Source organism: Coregonus lavaretus, assembly GCF_964263955.1.
Source record: "Coregonus lavaretus genome assembly, contig: HAP1_SCAFFOLD_977, whole genome shotgun sequence".
Taxonomy (NCBI): Eukaryota; Metazoa; Chordata; class Actinopteri; order Salmoniformes; family Salmonidae; genus Coregonus; species Coregonus lavaretus.
The window spans coordinates 103,746-121,838 of NW_028159690.1; the positions used below are offsets into that span (position 1 = coordinate 103,746).

The following is an 18,093-nucleotide window of genomic DNA, read 5'->3' on the forward strand; positions in this document are numbered from 1 at the left end:
TCTTGTTTGGCGTTGTGTCAAGTCACTCCGGTTCACACTGACCATGGCGTGTGCAGAAAGTAGCCCATCCCTTTTTCCAACTGATCTGTTGATAGCGCTTGCTAAATTCAGGGTATCAATGTTGTTGAGAAAAGTAGCAAAACTTTTGTAGATCCCGATGGCTAACGTTATATCTTTCAAAAATGGCGCGGTAGAAAGGACTATCAACAAATACTGAGCAGCTCACGTTATCGAGAGAAGCATGCTACATGGCAGACCAATCCAAACTCATCTCCCGGGATGTCCAGCCCATCCATTATCTCAGCCAATCATGGCTAGCGGGAAGGTTCCTGTAATTTAACAATTTTATTTGTGTTTAGGGATGGAATACAAGTTTGTTATTAAGACACATGAAAGTTCACGTTCCAGAAGGCATTTATGCCCAAAAACGCATTTTGATAAAAAATTAATGTTTATGTTCAAATGCCTCTCCTGTGAAGTAGTGACATACGCCTAGATTCCTGAAACGAGTCAAAAATTAGAACAAAATACAGAGGTAGGACGCGCATGCACACACACACACACACACACACACACACACACACACACACACACACACACACACACACACACACACACATACACACACACACACACACACACAGAGAGTTGCTGTGCTGAGCTGTTCTTGGACCTACAGCACCCAAAGACCTTTCACACTGTCCTGTGCTTTATCTTTGTGAAGTAATGAGTCCATCTGTCTGATGTGTGTGTTCTCCCCAGGCAAGGCCCTGTCAGAGTCTAAGTGGGTCCACAGCCACTGGAGTGGAGAGAAAGCCACACTGACACTGGTCCATCTTAACAAGGAGGATGAAGGACTCTACACCCTGAGAGTTAACACCAAGTCTGGCTTCCAGACCCACTCCGCTTACATCTTCGTCAGAGGTATGACCCGAAATGGTTTACTTAAGAGTACGATATGATACAGTACGATATCATAGGCTATAATAACATACCATAAGTAAGCAATAATGCATGACAAGGTTTGTATTATAAGGGAATGGCAGTGTGAGAAGACATGAGGCTGAAGGCCAGCTGAGCGCTGGTCCAAAGACTGAGATCAGGAGAAGTACAACTACAGCATGTGTTTCATTCATGTGTACGGCAGTGGATCAGTTCAAATGGCAGTGTTAACCAGTGGATCAGTTCAAATGGCAGTGTTAACCAGTGGATCAGTTCAAATGGCAGTGTTAACCAGTGGATCAGTTCAAATGGCAGTGTTAACCAGTGGATTAGTTCAAATGGCAGTGTTAACCAGTGGATCAGTTCAAATGGCAGTGTTAACCAGTGGATTAGTTCAAATGGCAGTGTTAACCAGTGGATCAGTTCAATTGGCAGTGTTAACCAGTGGATCAGTTCAAATGGCAGTGTTAACCAGTGGATTAGTTCAAATGGCAGTGTTAACCAGTGGATTAGTTCAAATGGCAGTGTTGGCCAGTGGATCAGTTCAAATGGCAGTGTTAACCAGTGGATCAGTTCAAATGGCAGTGTTAACCAGTGGATCAGTTCAAATGGCAGTGTTGGCCAGTGGATCAGTTCAAATGGCAGTGTTAACCAGTGGATCAGTTCAATTGGCAGTGTTAACCAGTGGATCAGTTCAATTGGCAGTGTTAACCAGTGGATCCGTTCAAATGGCAGTGTTAACCAGTGGATTAGTTCAAATGGCAGTGTTAACCAGTGGATCAGTTCAAATGGCAGTGTTAACCAGTGGATTAGTTCAAATGGCAGTGTTAACCAGTGGATCAGTTCAATTGGCAGTGTTAACCAGTGGATCAGTTCAAATGGCAGTGTTAACCAGTGGATTAGTTCAAATGGCAGTGTTAACCAGTGGATTAGTTCAAATGGCAGTGTTGGCCAGTGGATCAGTTCAAATGGCAGTGTTAACCAGTGGATCAGTTCAAATGGCAGTGTTAACCAGTGGATCAGTTCAAATGGCAGTGTTGGCCAGTGGATCAGTTCAAATGGCAGTGTTAACCAGTGGATCAGTTCAATTGGCAGTGTTAACCAGTGGATCAGTTCAATTGGCAGTGTTAACCAGTGGATCCGTTCAATTGTCAGTGTTAACCAGTAGATCAGTTCAATTGGCAGTGTTAACCAGTGGATTAGTTCAAATGGCAGTGTTGGCCAGTGGATCAGTTCAAATGGCAGTGTTAACCAGTGGATCAGTTCAAATGGCAGTGTTAACCAGTGGATCAGTTCAAATGGCAGTGTTGGCCAGTGGATCAGTTCAAATGGCAGTGTTAACCAGTGGATCAGTTCAATTGGCAGTGTTAACCAGTGGATCAGTTCAATTGGCAGTGTTAACCAGTGGATCCGTTCAATTGGCAGTGTTAACCAGTAGATCAGTTCAATTGGCAGTGTTAACCAGTGGATCAGTTCAATTGGCAGTGTTAACCAGTGTATCCGTTCAAATGGCAGTGTTAACCAGTGGATCTGTTCAAATGGCAGTGTTAACCAGTGGATCTGTTCAAATGGCAGTGTTAACCAGTGGATCTGTTCAAATGGCAGTGTTAACCAATGGGTTACTTCATATGGCAGTGTGGTCCTCTGTAGCTCAGCTGGTAGAGCACGGCGCTTGTAACGCCAGGGTAGTGGGTTCGATCCCCGGGACCACCCATACACAAAAATGTATGCACGCATGACTGTAAGTCGCTTTGGATAAAAGCGTCTGCTAAATGGCATATTATTATTATTATTAACCAGTGACTGTCTCAGTGATGTGTCTCTCTGTCTCAGTTTTATCTCCTGAAATGTTGCTTCTATATCAGTCTCCACCCAACACACCGAAACACACTGCAGAGAGAGGAAAGGAGAGTAGAGGGGGGTGCTAGTCTAATAAATGAAAGGTTTCTTCAGGTAAAGCAGACCTTACTATATCCCCAGTGAATGACTACAGGACAGATTTAAAGGGTTTGATAGATGTGTGACAGACAGTGGAGTGATCTGAGTGGTAGTGTAATGTCTTAAGGGCGTGATGTTACACAGTGGAGATACTTGTGAACAGACTACAGGCTCTGTAATGTCATGTAGCCAGAATTGGTCTCACTGGCTGTTATGGCGTGTTCTCACAAGTGTGTGTGTGTGTGTGTGTGTGTACAAGTATTTACGCGTGTGTGTACAAGTATTTACGCGTGTGTGTGTCACAGACGAAGAGGTGGAGTTGGAAGGTGTTCCCGTGGCGCCCCTTGACGTGCGTTGCCATGACGCCAATAAGGACTACGTTGTGGTGACATGGAAACAGCCGGCGGTGGAGGGAAGCAGCTCCATCCTGGGATACTTCATTGATAGGTAGGGACCCTCTTCTTCTCTTCTGTGGTTTCCTAGCTCTCTGTGAAGGTTAGCGCTCTCTCCTCTTTAGACAGATCAGCGTTCTGTACCTGGACACACTAGGTCCATGCTACTAATCTCTGTGCGTGTGCAGGTGTGAGGTCGGCCACCACCACTGGGCTCAGGGTTAGGGTTAGGGTTAGGGTTAGGGTTAGGGTTCTGTACCTGGACACACTAGGTCCATGCTACTAATCTGTGTACGTGTGCAGGTGTGAGGTCGGCCACCACCACTGGGCTCAGGGTTAGGGTTAGGGTTAGGGTTAGGGTTCTGTACCTGGACACACTAGGTCCATGCTGCTAATCTGTTGCAGGTGTGAGGTCGGCCACCACCACTGGGCTCAGGGTTAGGGTTAGGGTTAGGGTTCTGTACCTGGACACACTAGGTCCATGCTACTAATCTCTGTGCGTGTGCAGGTGTGAGGTCGGCCACCACCACTGGGCTCAGTGTAACGACACCCCTGTGAAGTACGCCCGTTTCCCAGTAACGGGGCTGATTGAGGGGAGGAGCTACACCTTCCGGGTCAGAGCCATCAACCGGGCTGGGGTCAGCCGACCTTCTAGAGCCTCTGATCCTGTTACGGCCATAGACCCCCACGACAGGGCTCGCCATCGAGGTCAGCATCTGATTGGTTAGAACAGGAGTGACCAAACCTCCTCCTGGAGAGCAATTGGTTGTGCAGGTGATAGGATCATGTTGTAACCCGCTGTTGTAACCCGCTGTTGTAACCCTCTGTCTCTGTCTCTGTCTCTAACCCTAACCCTCTGTCTCTGTCTCTGTCTCTGTCCCTAACCCTAACCCTCTGTCTCTGTTTCTGTCCCTAACCCTCTGTCTCTGTCTCTGTCTCTAACCCTAACCCTCTGTCTCTGTCTCTGTTTCTGTCCCTAACCCTAACCCTCTGTCTCTGTTTCTGTCCCTAACCCTAACCCTCTGTCTCTGTCTCTGTTTCTGTCCCTAACCCTCTGTCTCTGTCTCTGTCCCTAACCCTAACCCTCTGTCTCTGTCTCTGTCCCTAACCCTAACCCTCTGTCTCTGTTTCTGTCCCTAACCCTCTGTCTCTGTCTCTGTCTCTAACCCTAACCCTCTGTCTCTGTCTCTGTTTCTGTCCCTAACCCTAACCCTCTGTCTCTGTTTCTGTCCCTAACCCTAACCCTCTGTCTCTGTCTCTGTTTCTGTCCCTAACCCTCTGTCTCTGTCTCTGTCCCTAACCCTAACCCTCTGTCTCTGTCTCTGTCCCTAACCCTAACCCTCTGTCTCTGTCTCTGTCCCTAACCCTAACCCTCTGTCTCTGTTTCTGTCCCTAACCCTCTGTCTCTGTCTCTGTCTCTAACCCTAACCCTCTGTCTCTGTCTCTGTTTCTGTCCCTAACCCTAACCCTCTGTCTCTGTTTCTGTCCCTAACCCTAACCCTCTGTCTCTGTCTCTGTTTCTGTCCCTAACCCTCTGTCTCTGTCTCTCTCCCTAACCCTAACCCTCTGTCTCTGTCTCTGTCCCTAACCCTAACCCTCTGTCTCTGTTTCTGTCCCTAACCCTCTGTCTCTGTCTCTGTCTCTAACCCTAACCCTCTGTCTCTGTCTCTGTTTCTGTCCCTAACCCTAACCCTCTGTCTCTGTTTCTGTCCCTAACCCTAACCCTCTGTCTCTGTCTCTGTTTCTGTCCCTAACCCTCTGTCTCTGTCTCTGTCCCTAACCCTAACCCTCTGTCTCTGTCTCTGTCCCTAACCCTAACCCTCTGTCTCTGTCTCTAACCCTAACCCTCTGTCTCTGTCTCTGTTTCTGTCCCTAACCCTAACCCTCTGTCTCTGTCTCTGTCTCTGTTTCTGTCCCTAACCCTCTGTCTCTGTTTCTGTCCCTAACCCTAACCCTCTGTCTCTGTCTCTGTCCCTAACCCTAACCCTCTGTCTCTGTCTCTGTTTCTGTCCCTAACCCCAACCCTCTGTCTCTGTCTCTGTTTCTGTCCCTAACCCTAACCCTCTGTCTCTGTCTCTGTCTCTGTTTCTGTCCCTAACCCTAACCCTCTGTCTCTGTCTCTGTCTCTGTCTCTGTCTCTGTCCCTAACCCTAACCCTCTATCTCTTTCTCTAACCCTAACCCTCTGTCTCTGTCTCTGTCCCTAACCCTAACCCTCTGTCTCTGTCTCTGTTTCTGTCCCTAACCCTCTGTCTCTGTCTCTGTCCCTAACCCTAACCCTCTGTCTCTGTCTCTGTTTCTGTCCCTAACCCTCTGTCTCTGTCTCTGTCCCTAACCCTAACCCTCTGTCTCTGTCTCTGTTTCTGTCCCTAACCCTAACCCTCTGTCTCTGTCTCTGTTTCTGTCCCTAACCCTAACCCTCTGTCTCTGTCTCTGTTTCTGTCCCTAACCCTAACCCTCTGTCTCTGTCTCTGTCTCTGTTTCTGTCCCTAACCCTCTGTCTCTGTCTCTGTCTCTAACCCTAACCCTCTGTCTCTGTCTCTGTTTCTGTCCCTAACCCTAACCCTCTGTCTCTGTCTCTTTCTGTCCCTAACCCTCTGTCTCTGTCTCTGTTTCTGTCCCTAACCCTAACCCTCTGTCTCTGTCTCTGTTTCTGTCCCTAACCCTAACCCTCTGTCTCTGTCTCTGTCTCTGTTTCTGTCCCTAACCCTCTGTCTCTGTCTCTGTCTCTAACCCTAACCCTAACCCTCTGTCTCTGTCTCTTTCTGTCCCTAACCCTAACCCTCTGTCTCTGTCTCTGTCTCTGTTTCTGTCCCTAACCCTCTGTCTCTGTCTCTAACCCTAACCCTCTGTCTCTGTCTCTTTCTGTCCCTAACCCTCTGTCTCTGTCTCTGTTTCTGTCCCTAACCCTAACCCTCTGTCTCTGTCTCTGTTTCTGTCCCTAACCCTCTGTCTCTGTCTCTGTTTCTGTCCCTAACCCTCTGTCTCTGTCTCTGTCTCTAATCCTAACCCTCTGTCTCTGTTTCTGTCTCTGTTTCTGTCCCTAACCCTAACCCTCTGTCTCTGTCTCTGTTTCTGTCCCTAACCCTCTGTCTCTGTCTCTGTTTCTGTCCCTAACCCTCTGTCTCTGTCTCTGTCTCTAACCCTAACCCTCTGTCTCTGTTTCTGTCTCTGTTTCTGTCCCTAACCCTAACCCTCTGTCTCTGTCTCTGTTTCTGTCCCTAACCCTCTGTCTCTGTCTCTGTTTCTGTCCCTAACCCTCTGTCTCTGTCTCTGTCTCTAACCCTAACCCTCTGTCTCTGTTTCTGTCTCTGTTTCTGTCCCTAACCCTAACCCTCTGTCTCTGTCTCTGTTTCTGTCCCTAACCCTCTGTCTCTGTCTCTGTTTCTGTCCCTAACCCTCTGTCTCTGTCTCTGTCTCTAACCCTAACCCTCTGTCTCTGTCTCTGTTTCTGTCCCTAACCCTCTGTCTCTGTCTCTGTCTCTAACCCTAACCCTCTGTCTCTGTCTCTGTCTCTGTCTCTGTTTCTGTCCCTAACTTTAACCCTCTGTCTCTGTTTCTGTCCCTAACCCTAACCCTCTGTCTCTGTCTCTTTCTCTAACCCAGCCCTCTGTCTCTGTCTCTGTTTCTGTCCCTAACCCTAACCCTCTGTCTCTGTTTCTGTCCCTAACCCTAACCCTCTGTCTCTGTCTCTGTTTCTGTCCCTAACCCTAACCCTCTGTCTCTGTTTCTGTCCCTAACCCTAACCCTCTGTCTCTGTCTCTGTTTCTGTCCCTAACCCTAACCCTCTGTCTCTGTCTCTGTTTCTGTCCCTAACCCTCTGTCTCTGTCTCTGTTTCTGTCCCTAACCCTCTGTCTCTGTCTCTGTTTCTGTCCCTAACCATAACCCTCTGTCTCTGTCTCTGTCTCTGTTTCTGTCCCTAACCCTCTGTCTCTGTCTCTGTCCCTAACCCTAACCCTCTATCTCTGTCTCTTTCTCTAACCCTAACCCTCTGTCTCTGTCTCTGTCCCTAACCCTAACCCTCTGTCTCTGTCTCTGTTTCTGTCCCTAACCCTAACCCTCTGTCTCTGTCTCTGTTTCTGTCCCTAACTCTCTGTCTCTGTTTCTGTCCCTAACCCTAACCCTCTGTCTCTGTCTCTGTTTCTGTTTCTGTTTCTGTCCCTAACCCTAACCCTCTGTCTCTGTCCCTAACCCTAACCCTCTGTCTCTGTCTCTGTTTCTGTCCCAAACCTCTGTCTCTGTCCCTAACCCTAACCCTCTGTCTCTGTCTCTTTCTGTCCCTAACCCTCTGTCTCTGTCTCTTTCTGTCCCTAACCCTCTGTCTCTGTCTCTGTCTCTGTTTCTGTCCCTAACCCTAACCCTCTGTCTCTGTCTCTGTTTCTGTCCCTAACCCTAACCCTCTGTCTCTGTCTCTGTTTCTGTCCCTAACCCTAACTCTCTCTAACTCTCTGTCTCTGTCTCTGTTTCTGTCCCTAACCCTAACCCTCTGTCTCTGTCTCTTTCCCTAACCCTAACCCTCTGTCTCTGTCTCTGTTTCTGTCCCAAACCTCTGTCTCTGTCTCTGTCTCTGTCCCTAACCCTAACCCTCTGTCTCTGTCTCTTTCTGTCCCTAACCCTCTGTCTCTGTCTCTGTTTCTGTCCCTAACCCTAACCCTCTGTCTCTGTCTCTGTTTCTGTCCCTAACCCTAACCCTCTGTCTCTGTCTCTGTTTCTGTCCCTAACCCTAACCCTCTGTCTCTGTCTCTGTTTCTGTCCCTAACCCTAACCCTCTGTCTCTGTCTCTGTCCCTAACCCTAACCCTCTGTCTCTGTTTCTGTCCCTAACCCTAACCCTAACCCTCTGTCTCTGTCTCTGTCTCTGTCCCTAACCCTAACCCTAACCCTCTGTCTCTGTTTCTGTCCCTAACCCTAACCCTCTGTCTCTGTTTCTGTTTCTGTCCCTAACCCTAACCCTCTGTCTCTGTCTCTGTTTCTGTCCCTAACCCTAACCCTCTGTCTCTGTCTCTGTTTCTGTCCCTAACCCTAACCCTCTGTCTCTGTCTCTGTTTCTGTCCCTAACCCTAACCCTCTGTCTCTGTCTCTTTCTGTCCCTAACCCTAACCCTCTGTCTCTGTCTCTGTTTCTGTCCCTAACCCTAACCCTAACCCTCTGTCTCTGTCTCTAACCCTAACCCTCTGTCTCTGTCTCTGTTTCTGTCCCTAACCCTAACCCTAACCCTCTGTCTCTGTTTCTGTCCCTAACCCTAACTCTCTGTCTCTGTCTCTGTTTCTGTCCCTAACCCTAACCCTCTCTAACTCTCTGTCTCTGTGTGTCTTAGCTGGTCCCTCTGCTCCCTTCACCGGAATGATCAAGTTCACTGAGGAAGACGCTACAGGTTAGACCTATAATTATACACTTTATATATACTTCCTATGCATTATCTATAGACCTCTCTGCTGTTTACTGTCTTAATGTGAGGAAGACTTCCACTGTTTATTACAATAATCCTGACCCCTGACCCTTGTTGACCCCTCAGTGGGCGTGGTCCCAGGTGAGCCCACCGACCTGGTGGTTACCGAGGCAACGAAGAACTACGTGGTTCTGGCCTGGACTCCTCCCGCTCAGAGAGGTCATGAGGGGGTTATGTACCTCGTAGAGAAGGTGAGAGGATGATTGATTGATTGATTGATGGGTTTAATGATTGATACATTGATTGGTTTATTGATTGATTGATTGATTGATTGATGGGTTGATTGGTTCAACTTTCAACTTTATTGTCACGTGCACGAGTACAGTGAAATGCCTTTCTTCTGAGCTCCAAACCCAACAATGCCGTAATCAATATCAGTAGAACTATAAAACCTACATAAAAAAACACACAAAAATAAGAATTAAGAAGAACACGAGAAAGCAAGAAGCTATATACAGGGTCATTTCCAGGGTCAGTTCCAATACCATACTATATACAGGGTCAGTTCCAGGGTCAGTTCCAATACCATACTATATACAGGGTCAGTTCCAGGGTCAGTTCCAATACCATACTATATACAGGGTCAGTTCCAATACCATACTATATACAGGGTCAGTTCCAATACTATACTATATACAGGGTCAGTTCCAATACCATACTATATACAGGGTCAGTTCCAATACCATACTATATACAGGGTCAGTTCCAGGGTCAGTTCCAATACCATACTATATACAGGGTCAGTTCCAATACCATACTATATACAGGGTCAGTTCCAATACCATACTATATACAGGGTCAGTTCCAATACCATACTATATACAGGGTCAGTTCCAATACCATACTATATACAGGGTCAGTTCCAATACCATACTATATACAGGGTCAGTTCCAATACCATACTATATACAGGGTCAGTTCCAGGGTCAGTTCCAATACTATACTATATACAGGGTCAGTTCAATACCATACTATATACAGGGTCAGTTCCAATACTATACTATATACAGGGTCAGTTCCAATACCATACTATATACAGGGTCAGTTCCTGGGTCAGTTCCAATACCATACTATATACAGGGTCAGTTCCAATACCATACTATATACAGGGTCAATTCAATACCATACTATATACAGGGTCAGTTCCAGGGTCAGTTCCAATACCATACTATATACAGGGTCAGTTCCTGGGTCAGTTCCAATACCATACTATATACAGGGTCAGTTCCAATACCATACTATATACAGGGTCAGTTCCAATACCATACTATATACAGGGTCAGTTCCAGGGTCAGTTCCAATACCATACTATATACAGGGTCAGTTCAATACCATACTATATACAGGGTCAGTTCAATACCATACTATATACAGGGTCAGTTCCAGGGTCAGTTCCAATACCATACTATATACAGGGTCAGTTCCAGGGTCAGTTCCAATACCATACTATATACAGGTTCAGTTCCAATACCATACTATATACAGGGTCAGTTCCAATACCATACTATATACAGGGTCAGTTCAATACCATACTATATACAGGGTCAGTTCAATACCATACTATATACAGGGTCAGTTCCAGGGTCAGTTCCAATACCATACTATATACAGGGTCAGTTCCAATACCATACTATATACAGGGTCAGTTCCAGGGTCAGTTCCAATACCATACTATATACAGGGTCAGTTCCAATACCATACTATATACAGGGTCAGTTCCAGGGTCAGTTCCAATACCATACTATATACAGGGTCAGTTCCAATACCATACTATATACAGGGTCAGTTCCAATACCATACTAAATACAGGGTCAGTTCCAGGGTCAGTTCCAATACCATACTAAATACAGGGTCAGTTCCAGGGTCAGTTCCAATACCATACTATATACAGGGTCAGTTCCAATACCATACTAAATACAGGGTCAGTTCCAATACCATACTATATACAGGGTCAGTTCCAGGGTCCGTTCCAATACCATACTATATACAGGGTCAGTTCCAATACCATACTATATACAGGGTCAGTTCCAGGGTCAGTTCCATTACCATACTATATACAGGGTCAGTTCCAATACCATACTATATACAGGGTCAGTTCCAGGGTCAGTTCCAATACCATACTAAATACAGGGTCAGTTCCAATACCATACTATATACAGGGTCAGTTCCTGGGTCAGTTCCAATACCATACTATATACAGGGTCAGTTCCAATACCATACTATATACAGGGTCAGTTCCAGGGTCAGTTCCAATACCATACTATATACAGGGTCAGTTCCAATACCATACTATATACAGGGTCAGTTCCAATACCATACTATATACAGGGTCAGTTCCAATACCATACTATATACAGGGTCAGTTCCAATACCATACTATATACAGGGTCAGTTCCAATACCATACTATATACAGGGTCAGTTCCAATACCATACTATATACAGGGTCAGTTCCAATACCATACTATATACAGGGTCAGTTCCAATACCATACTATATACAGGGTCAGTTCCAATACCATACTATATACAGGGTCAGTTCCAATACCATACTATATACAGGGTCAGTTCCAGGGTCAGTTCCAATACCATACTATATACAGGGTCAGTTCCAATACCATACTATATACAGGGTCAGTTCCAGGGTCAGTTCCAATACCATACTATATACAGGGTCAGTTCCAGGGTCACTTCCAATACCATACTATATACAGGGTCAGTTCCAATACCATACTATATACAGGGTCAGTTCCAATACCATACTATATACAGGGTCAGTTCCAGGGTCACTTCCAATACCATACTATATACAGGGTCAGTTCCAGGGTCAGTTCCAATACCATACTATATACAGGGTCAGTTCCAATACCATACTATATACAGGGTCAGTTCCAATACTATACTATATACAGGGTCAGTTCCAATACCATACTATATACAGGGTCAGTTCCAATACCATACTAAATACAGGGTCAGTTCCAGGGTCAGTTCCAATACCATACTATATACAGGGTCAGTTCCAGGGTCAGTTCCAATACCATACTATATACAGGGTCAGTTCCAATACCATACTATATACAGGGTCAGTTCCAATACCATACTATATACAGGGTCAGTTCCAGGGTCAGTTCCAATACAATACTATATACAGGGTCAGTTCCAATACCATACTATATACAGGGTCAGTTCCAGTGTCAGTTCCAATACCATACTATATACAGGGTCAGTTCCAGGGTCAGTTCCAATACCATACTATATACAGGGTCAGTTCCAATACCATACTATATACAGGGTCAGTTCCAGGGTCAGTTCCAATACCATACTATATACAGGGTCAGTTCCAATACCATACTATATACAGGGTCAGTTCCAATACCATACTATATACAGGGTCAGTTCCAGGGTCAGTTCCAATACAATACTATATACAGGGTCAGTTCCAATACCATACTATATACAGGGTCAGTTCCAGGGTCAGTTCCAATACAATACTATATACAGGGTCAGTTCCAATACCATACTATATACAGGGTCAGTTCCAGGGTCAGTTCCAATACCATACTATATACAGGGTCAGTTCCAATACCATACTATATACAGGGTCAGTTCCAGGGTCAGTTCCAATACCATACTATATACAGGGTCAGTTCCAGGGTCAGTTCCAATACAATACTATATACAGGGTCAGTTCCAATACCATACTATATACAGGGTCAGTTCCAGGGTCAGTTCCAATACCATACTATATACAGGGTCAGTTCCAATACCATACTATATACAGGGTCAGTTCCAATACCATACTATATACAGGGTCAGTTCCAATACCATACTATATACAGGGTCAGTTCCAGGGTCAGTTCCAATACCATACTATATACAGGGTCAGTTCCAATACCATACTATATACAGGGTCAGTTCCAATACAATACTATATACAGGGTCAGTTCCAATACTATACTATATACAGGGTCAGTTCCAGGGTCAGTTCCAATACCATACTATATACAGGGTCAGTTCCAATACCATACTATATACAGGGTCAGTTCCAATACCATACTATATACAGGGTCAGTTCCAGGGTCAGTTCCAATACCATACTATATACAGGGTCAGTTCCAATACCATACTATATACAGGGTCAGTTCCAATACCATACTATATACAGGGTCAGTTCCAATACCATACTATATACAGGGTCAGTTCCAATACTATACTATATACAGGGTCAGTTCCAATACCATACTATATACAGGGTCAGTTCCTGGGTCAGTTCCAATACCATACTATATACAGGGTCAGTTCCAATACCATACTATATACAGGGTCAATTCAATACCATACTATATACAGGGTCAGTTCCAGGGTCAGTTCCAATACCATACTATATACAGGGTCAGTTCCTGGGTCAGTTCCAATACCATACTATATACAGGGTCAGTTCCAATACCATACTATATACAGGGTCAGTTCCAATACCATACTATATACAGGGTCAGTTCCAGGGTCAGTTCCAATACCATACTATATACAGGGTCAGTTCAATACCATACTATATACAGGGTCAGTTCAATACCATACTATATACAGGGTCAGTTCCAGGGTCAGTTCCAATACCATACTATATACAGGGTCAGTTCCAGGGTCAGTTCCAATACCATACTATATACAGGTTCAGTTCCAATACCATACTATATACAGGGTCAGTTCCAATACCATACTATATACAGGGTCAGTTCAATACCATACTATATACAGGGTCAGTTCAATACCATACTATATACAGGGTCAGTTCCAGGGTCAGTTCCAATACCATACTATATACAGGGTCAGTTCCAATACCATACTATATACAGGGTCAGTTCCAGGGTCAGTTCCAATACCATACTATATACAGGGTCAGTTCCAATACCATACTATATACAGGGTCAGTTCCAGGGTCAGTTCCAATACCATACTATATACAGGGTCAGTTCCAATACCATACTATATACAGGGTCAGTTCCAATACCATACTAAATACAGGGTCAGTTCCAGGGTCAGTTCCAATACCATACTAAATACAGGGTCAGTTCCAGGGTCAGTTCCAATACCATACTATATACAGGGTCAGTTCCAATACCATACTAAATACAGGGTCAGTTCCAATACCATACTATATACAGGGTCAGTTCCAGGGTCCGTTCCAATACCATACTATATACAGGGTCAGTTCCAATACCATACTATATACAGGGTCAGTTCCAGGGTCAGTTCCATTACCATACTATATACAGGGTCAGTTCCAATACCATACTATATACAGGGTCAGTTCCAGGGTCAGTTCCAATACCATACTAAATACAGGGTCAGTTCCAATACCATACTATATACAGGGTCAGTTCCTTACGGGTCAGTTCCAATACCATACTATATACAGGGTCAGTTCCAATACCATACTATATACAGGGTCAGTTCCAGGGTCAGTTCCAATACCATACTATATACAGGGTCAGTTCCAATACCATACTATATACAGGGTCAGTTCCAATACCATACTATATACAGGGTCAGTTCCAATACCATACTATATACAGGGTCAGTTCCAATACCATACTATATACAGGGTCAGTTCCAATACCATACTATATACAGGGTCAGTTCCAATACCATACTATATACAGGGTAGTTCCAATACCATACTATATACAGGTCAGTTCCAATACCATACTATATACAGGGTCAGTTCCAATACCATACTATATACAGGGTCAGTTCCAATACCATACTATATACAGGGTCAGTTCCAGGGTCAGTTCCAATACCATACTATATACAGGGTCAGTTCCAATACCATACTATATACAGGGTCAGTTCCAGGGTCAGTTCCAATACCATACTATATACAGGGTCAGTTCCAGGTGTTTCTCACTTCCAATACCATACTATATACAGGGTCAGTTCCAATACCATACTATATACAGGGTCAGTTCCAATACCATACTATATACAGGGTCAGTTCCAGGTAGTTCCAATACCATACTATATACAGGGTCAGTTCCAGGGTCAGTTCCAATACCATACTATATACAGGGTCAGTTCCAATACCATACTATATACAGGGTCAGTTCCAATACCATACTATATACAGGGTCAGTTCCAATACCATACTATATACAGGGTCAGTTCCCAATACCATACTATACAGGGTCAGTTCCAGGGTCAGTTCCAATACCATACTATATACAGGGTCAGTTCCAGGGTCAGTTCCAATACCATACTATATACAGGGTCAGTTCCAATACCATACTATATACAGGGTCAGTTCCAATACCATACTATATACAGGGTCAGTTCCAGGGTCAGTTCCAATACCATACTATATACAGGGTCAGTTCCAATACCATACTATATACAGGGTCAGTTCCAGGGTCAGTTCCAATACCATACTATATACAGGGTCAGTTCCAGGGTCAGTTCCAATACCATACTATATACAGGGTCAGTTCCAATACCATACTATATACAGGGTCAGTTCCAGGGTCAGTTCCAATACCATACTATATACAGGGTCAGTTCCAATACCATACTATATACAGGGTCAGTTCCAATACCATACTATATACAGGGTCAGTTCCAGGGTCAGTTCCAATACAATACTATATACAGGGTCAGTTCCAATACCATACTATATACAGGGTCAGTTCCAGGGTCAGTTCCAATACAATACTATATACAGGGTCAGTTCCAATACCATACTATATACAGGGTCAGTTCCAGGGTCAGTTCCAATACCATACTATATACAGGGTCAGTTCCAATACCATACTATATACAGGGTCAGTTCCAGGGTCAGTTCCAATACCATACTATATACAGGGTCAGTTCCAGGGTCAGTTCCAATACAATACTATATACAGGGTCAGTTCCAATACCATACTATATACAGGGTCAGTTCCAGGGTCAGTTCCAATACCATACTATATACAGGGTCAGTTCCAATACCATACTATATACAGGGTCAGTTCCAATACCATACTATATACAGGGTCAGTTCCAATACCATACTATATACAGGGTCAGTTCCAGGGTCAGTTCCAATACCATACTATATACAGGGTCAGTTCCAATACCATACTATATACAGGGTCAGTTCCAATACAATACTATATACAGGGTCAGTTCCAATACTATACTATATACAGGGTCAGTTCCAGGGTCAGTTCCAATACCATACTATATACAGGGTCAGTTCCAATACCATACTATATACAGGGTCAGTTCCAATACCATACTATATACAGGGTCAGTTCCAGGGTCAGTTCCAATACCATACTATATACAGGGTCAGTTCCAATACCATACTATATACAGGGTCAGTTCCAATACCATACTATATACAGGGTCAGTTCCAATACCATACTATATACAGGGTCAGTTCCAATACTATACTATATACAGGGCCAGTTCCAATACCATACTATATACAGGGTCAGTTCCAATACCATACTATATACAGGGTCAGTTCCAATACCATACTATATACAGGGTCAGTTCCAATACTATACTATATACAGGGTCAGATCCAATACCATACTATATACAGGGTCAGTTCCAATACCATACTATATACAGGGTCAGTTCCAATACCATACTATATACAGGGTCAGTTCCAATACCATACTATATACAGGGTCAGTTCCAGGGTCCGTTCCAATACCATACTATATACAGGGTCAGTTCCAGGGTCAGTTCCAATACCATACTATATACAGGTTCAGTTCCAATACCATACTATATACAGGGTCAGTTCCAGGGTCAGTTCCAATACCATACTATATACAGGGCCAGTTCCAGGGTCAGTTCCAATACCATACTATATACAGGTTCAGTTCCAATACCATACTATATACAGGGTCAGTTCCAGGGTCAGTTCCAATACCATACTATATACAGGGTCAGTTCCAATACCATACTATATACAGGTTCAGTTCCAATACCATACTATATACAGGGTCAGTTCCAGGGTCAGTTCCAATACCATACTATATACAGGGTCAGTTCCAATACCATACTATATACAGGGTCAGTTCCAGGGTCAGTTCCAATACCATACTATATACAGGGTCAGTTCCAATACCATACTATATACAGGGTCAGTTACAGGGTCAGTTCCAATACCATACTATATACAGGGCCAGTTCCAGGGTCAGTTCCAATACCATACTATATACAGGTTCAGTTCCAATACCATACTATATACAGGGTCAGTTCCAGGGTCAGTTCCAATACCATACTATATACAGGGTCAGTTCCAATACCATACTATATACAGGTTCAGTTCCAATACCATACTATATACAGGGTCAGTTCCAGGGTCAGTTCCAATACCATACTATATACAGGGTCAGTTCCAATACCATACTATATACAGGGTCAGTTCCAGGGTCAGTTCCAATACCATACTATATACAGGGTCAGTTCCAATACCATACTATATACAGGGTCAATTCAATACCATACTATATACAGGGTCAGTTCCAGGGTCAGATCCAATACCATACTATATACAGGGTCAGTTCCAATACCATACTATATACAGGGTCAGTTCCAATACCATACTATATACAGGGTCAGTTCCAATACCATACTATATACAGGGTCAGTTCCAATACCATACTATATACAGGGTCAGTTCCAATACCATACTATATACAGGGTCAGTTCCAATACCATACTATATACAGGGTCAGTTCCAGGGTCAGTTCCAATACCATACTATATACAGGGTCAGTTCCAGGGTCAGTTCCAATACCATACTATATACAGGGTCAATTCCAGGGTCACTTCCAATACCATACTATATACAGGGTCAGTTCCAATACCATACTATATACAGGGTCAGTTCCAGGGTCAGTTCCAATACCATACTATATACAGGGTCAGTTCCAATACCATACTATATACAGGGTCAGTTCCAGGGTCAGTTCCAATACCATACTATATACAGGATCAGTTCCAGGGTCAGTTCCAATACAATACTATATACAGGGTCAGTTCCAATACCATACTATATACAGGGTCAGTTCCAATACCATACTATATACAGGGTCAGTTCCAATACCATACTATATACAGGGTCAGTTCCAATACAATACTATATACAGGGTCAGTTCCAATACCATACTATATACAGGGTCAGTTCCAATACCATACTATATACAGGGTCAGTTCCAATACCATACTATATACAGGGTCAGTTCCAGGGTCAGTTCCAATACCATACTATATACAGGGTCAGTTCCAATACCATACTATATACAGGGTCAGTTCCAATACCATACTATATACAGGGTCAGTTCCAATACCATACTATATACAGGGTCAGTTCCAATACCA

The 18,093-nt window shown here is 44.2% G+C and overlaps 1 protein-coding gene across 1 annotated transcript in view; it reads left to right on the forward strand.

The window, feature by feature from the left end:
* LOC311122553 (myomesin-1-like) overlaps positions 1-18,093 on the forward strand; it is a gene marked incomplete at both ends in the record, with an annotated part of 117,144 nt that overhangs the window by 46,731 nt on the left and 52,320 nt on the right. Inside the window, 5 exons of the mRNA XM_084196899.1 lie at positions 763-924; positions 3,186-3,327; positions 3,781-3,980; positions 8,589-8,645; positions 8,787-8,911. Of these exons, the coding sequence (XP_084053025.1) occupies positions 763-924; positions 3,186-3,327; positions 3,781-3,980; positions 8,589-8,645; positions 8,787-8,911 (686 nt within the window). The remainder of the gene's footprint in view (positions 1-762; positions 925-3,185; positions 3,328-3,780; positions 3,981-8,588; positions 8,646-8,786; positions 8,912-18,093) is intronic.